Below are 12,150 nucleotides of genomic sequence, written 5' to 3'. Positions count from 1 at the left end.
AAAGTGGCAAAAAGATAAAAATGCTATTAAACAGAAAAAAGTTTAGCTCCTACGTTATGAAAACAACAGGTATATGATTCCAGTATTAAAGGGGGATCGCTCAAGTCTAGGGTGAACAACCTTCACTTACCTGCCATTGAGCAGCAAACCGAGTTATGCATTATTACAGGGTGAAGACCTGGACTCCATAAGACTCTCCACACAACACGAGTAGAAAACCAACAATACTGTATTTCATTAAAAAAATGTACAAAAGATATCTACATATCCAGCACCAGTAAAAGGTGTCTGGTCACATACAAAAAACTAAACAAAAATAAAAACAAACAAACAAACAAACAAAACGATTATAGGTGACATCAGGGTTCAGAGTTGAGAATCCGGGACAGTCGTTGGCTAGGAGGAGTTCAGGCCAAACCCACACGGAGCGAGGCTACGCGGGGTGCCGCGCGCCTTGGAATTCTGTCCTCCTAAACAAGGGTTCCTTAGCATGACACTGCGTCATCTTTGTTCAGTTATAATGTGCTGCGCAGTATTTCTGATATATGGTGCAGAATTCCGTGACATCTTTGACATCAGAGATTTAGCCCACACGGAGGGAAAGCATTCAATTTGGTATTTCTTTCTATTTCTATTATACATTTCTGCAATTGATTGGATACACACACAGACACACACACACACACACACACACACACACACACACACACACACACACACACACACACACACACACATCTTTGTTCCATCAACATGTAAACAGAAATCGAGCATTTGCAATTTACATAATGTACAAAACCTCTATGCATTCTCAAAAGACAAGACAAGACTGTATTTCTTTTTGCTTCCTGCATGTGCATTTGCACAGCAAGGCACTTGTTTTCTTTTCACCACCATAAAAGTTTACAAAAATAACGGACTGAGGCCTTTCAAATTCTTTGTATCTTTTCAGTATACAGTACAGTACATACACTGATCTAAGGCAAAATATGGCTTTTTTCAACAGAAGGAAAACTACCACAAAGTCTCTAGACTAATGCTACACAGGATAATACAGTTAAAATGTGATAAAAAGATTTTATGATAGGAGAATTCTGTGTTGATAAACATTCTTACTTTTTTATTCATAGACAACTTCCTGTTGTTGTCTACTTCAACATTAGATTTTTCTTTTCCTGCTGGACCTCTTAAGACATCATGTTGAGGAACTTGCTTTCTTCTGCCAGTGCTGTCAACATGGAGTTCATGTCTCCGATGGCCATGTTGCCGATTCCTGCAGGAACTGGGGGCAACGTTACCGAGTTGCGGGGTGTAGTGAGGCGCGAGGAGTTCTGTGACAGGCTGCGGAGGATGCTGGGACTCAGAGTTCCTGAGACGAGGCTGGAGTGGTCGCCGTCATCCAGCATGGTGTCAAAGTCGATCTGGGGCTGCTCCACCCCACCAGGGCAGTCCACTGTGCTCGACACCTGATTGGTTCCTGGAGAACTGACAGTGGCCATCGTCACAACGCCCACTCCCGTGTCGGGCACGTCAAACATATGGATCTGGCCCGTGTAGAACACTGTGCTGCCGCTGCTGTCGGCGGGCGCCTTTGGGCTGGCTTCGGATGTGTCGTACAGCGGGCTGAAGTTGTCTTGTGGGTGGCCCGGCTGGATCGTTGCTGTGGCACTTGGCCCAGACTGCTGCCTGCCATAAGGTCTGGGGTGCGCAGGTGGCTTGGGCTGCAGCAAGCTGGGGCCTCCATTCAGCAAAGCATTCTGGGTCAGTGCACCGTAGCTCTGCTGACCAGTCAGATGTGAGAAGTTGCTGTGGCCGTTCTCAAAAGCCAGGTGGTACTGAGGCCCGATTGGCTTCGTTCTTACCCTATTGTTCTGTGCATGCAGTGACTGCTCTGCTGTCAACAGTGGGCTTGTCAAAGCTACGCTTCCTCCGCCTGTGGCGCTGTGGAGCTGGCTCACCTTTCGGTTGGTGCTGGTAGCAGCGGCAGGGCCTTGAAGGCAGGTGTGCTGGGCGTGGACCTGCTCGCTCTGGTGGCCATTGTTGGCTAGGGGCCCAGGAGCCCGGTCGCAGTTCATGCCCTGGGCCGGGAGGTCGCCACTCCTCTGCACAGGTCCCTGCTGGGTTAGGTTCTGACCCATGGCTCCCGCTTGCTGGGTGCACGTGAGGTTCTGGAATGGGCCGAAGGTCTGCTTCTGCTGGTCGCCCCAGGCTGGCGCCTGCAGCTGTTTGGTTTGGCTGGGCGATGCCTCCACCGTCCCTGAGCTGACCTCGTTCCACTGCACGGGCATGTGGCACTTGCCGGCACCGTGAGAGGGTGGGAAGGAATGTGGATGTGTGGGGCACAATGACCCGTTCGTCATGGCTACCCGCCGCTGGTAGTAGCATGACTGTGGAGGAGGGACGGCATGCCCGAGGATGCCCTGTGCCTGCTCGGTACGATACCCGAGCTCTGCGGGTCGAGCGGGCTCTCCGGTAGCAGTGAGGTACTGCACTACATCATCCGGCAGCATCATGTCATCGTCAGTGCCAGAATTCGGGCCGCTCACCTCATTCGATGTGGTTTCCATGGCAATATGCTCCGAGATGCTGGGAGAGCGTGGAGGGTACTGGAGGCGGGTCAGGCTGCCATTGGAGCGGGTGAAGCCCTGCAGCGACAGGCGGCTCGAGGTTGGTAGGCCTGCCATTGGATGGGGGTTTACATTGCTCATGCTACCGAAACGCTGCCCCTTCTGGAGGTGCTGTGGCTCTGCGGTCACCCGCCGCACCGGGTCGCTCGCCCGACGGGCAGTACCACCCGGCACTTCACGGATCATTTCTCTGGCGAAGCCCATGTCGCTGCACCTCCGAGGTGGCACGTGGGTGCCTGATGGGTAGGCGGGTGCCTCATGAGAGTCCCCCAGCAGGGCCAACCGCATCTTCAGACTCATGCGCTCCATGCTGGGCAGCGGTGTAGGCGGCGCTCCTCCTGTGGCAGCCGCGTACTTGGCCTTGAGCCGGTAATGCTGGGCAGGCGTGAGACCCAGTGGGCCGGGTGGGCCTCCGCCGCCCTGGCTGGCCTCGCTCGAGCGCCGGGACATGTCCGTGGAGATCGGGTCGTAGGAGTCGGTCGAGCGCACATCGTGCAGTCGCCCGCCCACCGCCGAGGCCTGGCTGGAGCGGCGGCTGGAGTAGCATGGCGAGATGCCCGACGAACGGCGGCTCAGGGTGTACGCCGAGCTGACCGTGCTCGCCAGGCTATCGCGACGATCCAACGCTTGGCTCACGAGTGTCACGCCTGGGCAGAGGTCGCTCACGCGTGGCCCTGTGATCAGGGAAGGAACGCTGGAATCTCTTGAGCTCTCCAGTAAGGAGCCTATGGCGCAAGAGAGCAGGCCACAAACTGTGTTTTTATCAGTGGAATATTAAATCATTTTAACAGTCTGCACCTCTGTTATCCATATGTAAGGTGAACTACACAAATATTGTGGTCTGGGGTCTCACCGCTGGTAGGGAGGGGTGGCAGCTTGGTGCCTGGGGATTGCGGGGTGATGTGGGCCCAGTAGCACGAATCCCTCACCGTCTTCAGCTTCTCCTGTTTGAGGAGGCCCAGCCGGCAGGCGGGGCTAGTGCCAGCGTGGAGGCGGAGGGCCAGAGCCCCGGCGCGGCCGCTGGAGTCCACCAGGGGGGCATCGTCTGGCCCACCCAGTTCTCCACCGCCACCCCCGCCGGGGCCTGCCCACTCTACTCCACTGTCATGGTGGGAGGCACTGCCAAGTGGTGATGGCCGGCTGCTACATGATGATTGACCACCAGGGCTGGACTCATACATCTGATGGGGGGGAGAGGATGGTTGATAGTGGACAGATACTGGAGCAGGAAGGAGCAGAGCAATTCTGCTGAGCTCGTCCCTAAAGGTGAAGGAGCACAAGCCTGCAGAACCAAACCAAACGGCATGCTGCATGCAGAAACGCACCTCATGCAACTACCAGTGGAACCCTGAACTCGAATGAACGTCTCATATGGAGAATCAGGTAGAGCTTGCATTTGTTTCTGTGTACTTGGAAGGTGTTGCACTGCAGTAGCCAGCTGGGAACGTAATAACTCACCCACTAAGAGGCATCACTTTATTTGTGTTAGGAAGTCTAATAGTTAATTAAACCTAATATTGATAGTTGTTCTGCAACCTGCACAAACCAAAACGAGACCGACCACGCAACCCATGGAAACCAGGTAATGGGTTTATTTGCCTGACTCACTGTTCCTTTAATTCTCCATGTCCCATGGAAGGACTGATTCGATCAAAATGTAATAGCCTCCTGGTGCACATGTAAAAATTCCACGCCCCCCCAAAAGACTATTAAGGCTAGAGTTAAATAGCTGACAAGGCGGGGCTGAACCCACAAAGGGGAAACTATCCCAACACAAGGTATGCTGCCTCTCCGCGCCTGAGTCATCTGGCCACACTCCTCCCCCTGAATGATGCAAGTGTGTTCTGTCCCCGTGTGAAGTACCATGCTGCTCTTTATCCCAGTGTGACCACTGCCACTATTTGTATCTCGCACAAAAAGCGTCCCCATGATAGAATATTAATTGGGCGGGGGCTTTTATCCTGTGGCGGGAGGCGATTTAAACCTCTGTGATGGGGAGTGGGTGGAGTCGTTAAAGGTGGTTGGGGGCCCTCGGGAAATGAAAGATACTCAGCGTTTAAAAGAGTCTCGCGCTGCAGGACACTTTCAGCTTCTGTCTTGCTATTGCACACTTTGTATGGAAGGTTTAAAATGAATGAATGGCTTAAAAATGATGACGACGTGAATGTCACCGTCTATGGTACTGCACGGCTTTGTCTGCTAAACAGGATGGCTAGTTTGGACTCTGGAGTGTTATATGAAACACGTCATGTTATCAAAAGAATGGAATGTCATTAGGAGTTAGTGCTCACCTCAGTAATGTCTGTCCGGAAGGAAAAAAAGCAGACGGAGCAGGGAGAAGGTAAAAGCATACAGAGAGAGAGAGAGAGAGAAAGCGAGAGAGAGACAGAGAAAGGGGCGGAGTTAGAAGGAGAGAGAACGCGCAGGTCCAAAGCTGTTTGCATGCCTGTTGTTAGTACGTTGTAATTAGTGCAACTTCTGACTGTCAAGACAACCTTTTTAATGCATAATTAATCAGGCATGAATAAAAAAAATCACAGATAAGCCACAAACCGGCCCACTACAGTGCACTTTGCTGACTCTGAAGTGTCTCTTGCTAAAATTCCACGCTGGTTGTGTACTGAAGCAAAGGAAAGAAGCATGACTCTGACACCACTGTCCGCGGGAAGCGACCTTACCACGGAGTTCTCGGTTTTGATGGACTTCACATGCAGGTAGTCTTCCACACCCCTGGTGGTGCTGTTGGCCTTGAACTTGTCGTGTGCACCATGGCCAGGGTTCTTGGTCCCCGCCTCACTGTCTCCGTTCTCCCGTGGCGGCTGAGGGCGGGGCGGCAGGTCGCCGCGTTGCTTCTTGGTGATGTGCGCCTCGGGCCCGTGGACGGTCTTGACGTGCTTGCGGAGGGAGCTGGGGTCTGTGTAGCGTTTGGTGCACCCGGGGATTTTGCACACGTACGGCTTCTGCAGAGACAAATAGTGCCACCGGCAGTCAAATGTACGACTCTGAATTAAAGCCTTATCTGCTGTCGCTTGGTCAGGTCAGCTTGTAACCGAGCTTGGCGTGAATGTGCAATTAGGGGAACAGATTACTGCGTGAGGCAGTGACGTGCTGATTGTGCGAACACTAAGTGTTCATGATTCATAGCTATATAGCTAATAAAGTTGGGATGAGCAGATTTCTCTCTTTCTCTCTCTCTCTCTCTCTTTCCCCCCTCCCCCCAAGCCATGATGGATAAGCAGAGGGCTGAAATGGCAAGGCTTCATTTTGTATTTGCAATCTGCAGGTGGTCCCTCTCTCTCCATAGGGGATGTGCCTGATTCTTACTAATGCACTGTGGGCTGCCACACTCATTAGTTCTACACCTCATTATTTACGCAGATGCACATGTGCGCGCACACACACACACACACACACACACACACACACACACACACACACACACACACACACACACATACACACATGCAGGCAGAGCTTGTTAACGGGACAAGACTGAGTGTCTAGCAGTAATCACCAAACATGACGAGGGACTATGCACACAAACCTAATTCTGGCCTAAATTTGAAACTGGATATTGCAAATGGAAAATTTACATAAAAGTAGGTGGTTAGCAGTTTGTTAGTGCCACAGGGAGGTAGATTAGGAAAAGCTTAGACAATGGATTCACTGCAGGAGCAGGAGACCAGCAGAATCAACCAGTGTGGAGGAACACTCTACTACAGCCTTGGGAGTGAGTGTGTGTGTAAGAGCGAGAGAGAAAGGGGAGCTAATTTTTAGCTGAGAATGCTAGAAACCTGTGTGTGTGTGTGTACGTGTGTGTGTGTGTACGTGTGTATGTGTGTGTGTGTACCTCGTTCGAGTGTGTGCGGTTCTGGTGCTTGGCCCGGTCCGAGGCGTTGGAAAAGGCCTTGTTGCATCCCTCATGCTCACACACGTAGGGCTTTTCTCCCGTGTGTGACCGCAGGTGTGTTTTCAGGTTCTCCAAGCGAGAATATGCCTTTGAGCAGCCCTCAAACTACAACATACATACACACACACACACACACACACACACACACACACACACACACACACACATTTATTTTGAAGAAAGTTTATTCCAGTTCAAAACACCTTCCAGAAGATACAAACACCTATTCTGAGACACAAACAATAACAAATGTTGAGACTAATTCAGATACTGAGAGAGGGGGTACTGTTTGTGTATGTGTGTGTGTGTGTGTGTGTGTGTGTGTGTGTGTGTGTGTGTGTGTGTGTGTGTGTGTGTATATATAAACCAAAGAATATTCTAGGTGAGGACGTGTGTGCAGTGTACTAGTAAGGACCTCTGTCCGAAATGTTCTGTTTCTACAATTTCGAATCTCTCTCTCTCTCTCTCTCTCTCTCTCTCTCTCTCTCTCATACACACACACACACACACACACACACACACACACACACACACACACACACACACACACACACACACACATCTAAAACCATTAGAGGAATATTTGCAGTTTGTGTATGTGCGTGTGTATTTATGTGACTGTGTTATCTTATGTGGGTGTGTGCACGCGTGTGTGTGAGTGTAAGCGCTACACACCGTGCACTTGTGAGGTTTCTCGCCTGTGTGTCTACGCATGTGCACCACCAACATGTACTGGGCCTTAAAGGGCTTCTTCTCCCTTGAACACTCCTCCCAGCGACACACAAACTCCTTCTTCTCCCCATGGATGTGTTCATTATTGATGTGCTGTAGACACACACACACACACAGAGTGGCATTTATTTTCACTTGGCTGGGTACCACCCAGGAGCTTGTTTCCTCTCTGAGCTCCTGGGGTCCAGTATGTCCTTCGTAACAACATCACCATGTTGAGCCTTTGACTGGCCATGCTATCAGAGACACGCAAGACAAGTGTTATGGAACCTGGGTCTCACTGAGGATTGCCAAAATCTGGCCGAGAACTCCAGAACCGGTGAGGTTTGGCTGGCCTGCGAGAATGAAACAGGATTGGTAAGGGGGCCCGGAGGAAGGCGAGAGGTCAGGCAGAGTTTATGTGAGGAGGAGGAGGAGGAGGAGGAGGAGGAGGAGCCCGTGGTCCTGGGCGCTCCTGGTCACTGTAGTCGGCGGCGTACTTTTCATGGGCAGCACCTCCACACAGCTGCTCGACAGCCCCCTTCATATACACTCTCCCCCTTTCTATCTCTCTCTCTCTCTCTCCCGCACTCCCTCTCTCTCTTCCTCCACCTCGCTCCCTCCTTCACTCTCTCTCATTCACAGTTCTTCTCCCTCTTCTCTCTCTCCCTCTGGGTCTGTCAACCCCACACAGTAACTCCTGTTCTTTCTCTTGCCTCCCACCATATGCATATATACACAAATATATTCCTACCCCCCCACCCTCTCTCTCTCTCTCTCTCTCACACACACACACACACACACACACACACACACACTTTCACCAACCTCTTCCACAATGACCATCATTATAGTTCACATCTGTATACACTCCATCATCCAGTAAGCTTACCTACTGAGTTTCTCTAATGTCAGGTATCTGATAACAACGAAAAAACTACACACGCACATGCACATGCACATGCACACTCAAACACACACACACACACACACACACACACACACACACACACACACACACACACACACACACACACACACAGTGAAGCCTTTGTTCCTCTGTAGGACCATAATGAGCTGTTATCAGAGTGGGTATTGCTTGTATAAACAAACAATCAGGAGGGTGTAATCAGGTAAAATCCAGCTAAACCTCTGTAACTCACTGACAGTGCAGACTGAAAAATGCTGGGTGTTCGAGTGTGTCTGTTTCCCTGGGTGACATTCAGGGCCTCTCTCCTCCTCTAACGCTCTCTTTCTGCTCCGCTGGCTGGCTGGAATGCAGGAGATCGTCACATTGACCCCCCCCCCCCCCCCTACCCAGTGCATTATGGGATGGAGTAGCTCAGGCCAGTCTCTGAGCAGCAGCAAATCACAGCACTCATCCGTGAACAAACCCTCATCCCTCTGTTTTTCTCTCTGCCTCTCTCTCTCTCCATCTCTCTCTCTCTCCCTCTCTTTCACTCTCTCTTGCACATCTGTTTCAGTCTTATCACCACCGTTGATGATGCTGTCACTGATACGTGCACAGAAGGAAAGCCATTATTTATGATCTAACTGCACCAACATACACACACGCACACGTTCTCCACCAGTTTTGTGTGAGATTGATTAACTGGTGCCTCTGACGGAGTGTAACTCGAGTGTTTGGTCACGCTGTGCTTTTCCTCTGTACTACTGGGACTGGAGATAAACAGCTCGACAACATCCACTTGGAGAATCTGCCATTATGGATTTATGCAGGGTCAAAGGTGGAAAGTTAGAGGGTGAGCAGTCGGCATGACCTGGTGTCACTTAGCGGTTAATTGTAGTAGCGAAGCCATTCACTAAACGCCGTCTATATGATCACGCACTGAATTCACCATAAAGCAAAGTCTCCCCGAGTGTCTATGCTGGCCGTAGAGCTTTAGAGAGCACCAGTACATGCCTGCACCAGTACGTTCCTGCACCAGTACTTTCATTGAGTGGCTCCCTGCAGGCTAGGCTTCTCATAGCTGACCCTTGTGCCATAAGAAAGACAGACACACACTCACACACACTCACACACACACACACACACACACACACACACACTCACACACTCACACACACACACACACACTCACATGGACCAGCTGCTCTTGTGTGTCAAACTCCTTGGTGCAGGCTTCCCAGTGGCAGTTGGTCTCGTACACCACCTCGGGCTCCTGCTTGCCTTCGTCTTTTTCCACATCCTCCCTCAGCTCTGCCGCCCCCGACGGGTCCTGAGGGGTGAGAGGAGAACGTCCAGTCAAGGCTAGCCTGAGACTGTCCCAGCACACCAAGTCACACCCCAGTTCTGGTCACAAACCCCACTCACCCATGACCCACCAAACCACACCCCAGTGCTGGACACTGCCCTCCACACAATGTTTGGTGTGTCTATGAAAGGAGGAAGCTGATATCTGTAATTTGGCTGAATTAGAAGCTATTGGACTGATTTGGGCTCCAACAGAAGAAAATTCATTTTACTAAATTTATTAAAATGTTAGTGTGAAAAAATGGACTTTAAGAAGATACAGTGTGTCCATTATATGTGTGTGTGTGTGTGTGTGTGTGCGCGCTCAAGCGCAGGGACATGTGTGTGTCAAACTGAAATGCAGACAGAGGGTTGTGAATGTGTGTGTCTCAGGCACACATGCATGCCCATTAACACACACACACACACATACACACACACACACACACACACACAGACAGCATGCTGACTGCAGCATGTTTATCTCTGCCCTGTGAGCTATCTTCATCAATTCTGCTGGCCCCAAGACGACTGCATGTGCCTCGGACCCCATGCATCAAGCCCCAACCTGCCTGCACAGCCGAGAGCAGCCGCAAATTTGTCAAAAGACAAGCAGAGAGAGGGAGGATGAGAGAGAGAGAGAGAGAGAGAGAGAGAGAGAGAGAGAGAGAGAGAGAGGTGGAAAAAAGGCTCTCAGATGACAATAACAGCCAGCCAATATTTCATGAAAATGAAGTGCTCTGGCACACTTTGCGCGGTAGCCAGGGACAGAGGAGAGCCCGGGAAACAAACGAACATAAAGCTCTTATCAGGCTGAGTTTTTCTCACGCCGGACGGGTGCGGAAAGGGGGCCAGAGGAGTGTGGGTGCTCCCTGGGGTCTCTCGGCCCCTCGCTGATCGCCATCTCTCCGAAAGAATACACACACCCACACACACCCACACACACCGTTTCTCTGGATAACAGGACACATAGGGGATGTGCTGCTGTTTTGATAAAGGCTCTGCAGTGAAACTTGTACAACCTGTTTGGCTTTGGAGGTGGAAGCAGCAGGAAGAAAGGGATAGAGAGAGAGAGAGACAGAGAGAGAGAGAGAGACAGAGAGAGGGTGGAGCATTCTTACCGGAGAGCAGGGAGAAACAGGCTGTGACCCATCCAGTTCTGTCTTGACCTTCGACCTTTTGGTGATCAGAGGGTTGACTGTGCTGCTGACTGCTGAGTCACCACTCATGTTCTAGCGATGAGAAACAGAGAGATGGCGAGAGGGAAAGAGAGAGAGAATAAGGAGAGAGAACAGGGGAAGAACTCTCTTTCCACAGCTGCGGACCCCCGGGCTCGGTGCAGCTCCAGGAAGCCTGGACTGTGCTGCTCTGTCAAAACCACCCTACACGGCGTTCCCTCTCCGGGTTCTTGCGACAGGGGCATGTCAGGGAATGATAATCACGAGACCGTCCCAGGTTGTCTGTCTTTGCATGTCCTGACTTTACAGAAAACAGGCGTAAACCTGCCAGGAAAAATGGCCCTAACAAGATAAAGTTCTTCTAAGTGATGTAGTGATTTATTTTAAGTCTGAAAGGGCAAACTACTTCTTCATTTCTTTTTTTTGGTCAGTTGCCACCTATCAGGTAAGTCAGGTAATTCTCCCTTGTCACACAGCAGCTGCCAGTCAGGCAAGGCAAGGACCCAGGCACATGCAGCCAATCAGCACGTGTCCAAGCTGCAGTTCTCGCCACGTCAGGGGGGGTGACATAACATACGCTGAGGATAGTACCACTGTCTGTCCCCTTCTGATGCATGAACTCGCAGACACCCGTGATTGGCCAGTGCCACTGTGATTGACAGGGGAGGGGGAGTATACCACCCCTCCCTCCCTGAGAGCACAGCCACGTTTGCTCTTTCAGGCTTCCGGCCACAGCTGTGGCGTCGTCCAACTCCTGATCTCCTGATGATAGGGCAACTGCTTTTGTTTCTTCCATTTCTTAATCCACACAGGTGCGTGAATCCATAATTTTGACACCATGTCCCCACTATGAGATCAGTGCGGGCGCGTGTGTGTGCGGAAGTGCGTGTAGGTGTGCGTGTTGCAAGTACCTTGGCTTCGGTGTCATCGCGGGCGGACACGCCCAGCGGGAGTTGCCTGGGCGAGAAGGCAGACGAAGGCTGGAGGACGGGGGGCGGCGTGTGTCCGAACGCGCTCAGGCCCCGTTGCTGTGACAACAGCTGCTGGTATGCCACCGGGTTGATGGGGTGAGGAAAAGGAAACGGAGGGCTGGGAGGGGAGAGGAGGAGAGAGGTGAGGTTCCGCCCACCACCCCAGCAATGTCTACACGCGTGCTACTCGGTTACCATAAATCTGCTTCGAGATGGAAGCGGGAGGATCAGGCATGGGGGAGGGGTGGGGGGTGGACCGGGGACTGGGATGGAGAATAGCCTCCAAGAAGCTGTTCTCCGTCTCAGAGTTTTACGATGGCTCACGACCATTCTCTGGCTCAGAGAGTTTTAGGATGGCTCATGGCTGTTCTCTGGCTCAGAGAGTTTTACGATGGCTCACGACCATTCTCTGGCTCAGAGAGTTTTACGATGGCTCACGGCCGTTCTCTGGCTCAGAGAGTTTTAGGATGGCTCATGGCTGTTCTCTGGCTCAGAGAGT

The 12,150-nt window shown here is 51.5% G+C and overlaps 1 protein-coding gene across 3 annotated transcripts in view; it reads right to left on the bottom strand.

The window, feature by feature from the left end:
- Window positions 1–211: 211 nt before the first annotated feature.
- The window catches only part of gli2b (GLI family zinc finger 2b), a 60,094-nt gene continuing 48,155 nt past the window's right edge, over window positions 212–12,150 (bottom strand). For 2 of the 3 annotated variants that reach the window (XM_027012992.3, XM_081709918.1), the window contains 8 exons: window positions 11,592–11,769; window positions 10,624–10,734; window positions 9,351–9,488; window positions 7,213–7,362; window positions 6,478–6,642; window positions 5,306–5,587; window positions 3,481–3,808; window positions 663–3,352 (listed from right to left, as the gene is read on the bottom strand). In XM_027012992.3, the coding sequence (XP_026868793.2) occupies window positions 1,188–3,352; window positions 3,481–3,808; window positions 5,306–5,587; window positions 6,478–6,642; window positions 7,213–7,362; window positions 9,351–9,488; window positions 10,624–10,734; window positions 11,592–11,769 (3,517 nt within the window). In that variant the 3' untranslated portion in view covers window positions 663–1,187. The other variant, XR_004776850.2, reaches the window with a different exon arrangement.

This window comes from Electrophorus electricus, chromosome 3 (assembly GCF_041902795.1).
Source record: "Electrophorus electricus isolate QZ-2024a chromosome 3, ASM4190279v1, whole genome shotgun sequence".
Classification (NCBI taxonomy): Eukaryota; Metazoa; Chordata; class Actinopteri; order Gymnotiformes; family Gymnotidae; genus Electrophorus; species Electrophorus electricus.
The sequence above is the reverse complement of the archived record's forward strand: the minus strand, read 5'-3'. Positions and strand labels throughout refer to the sequence as shown.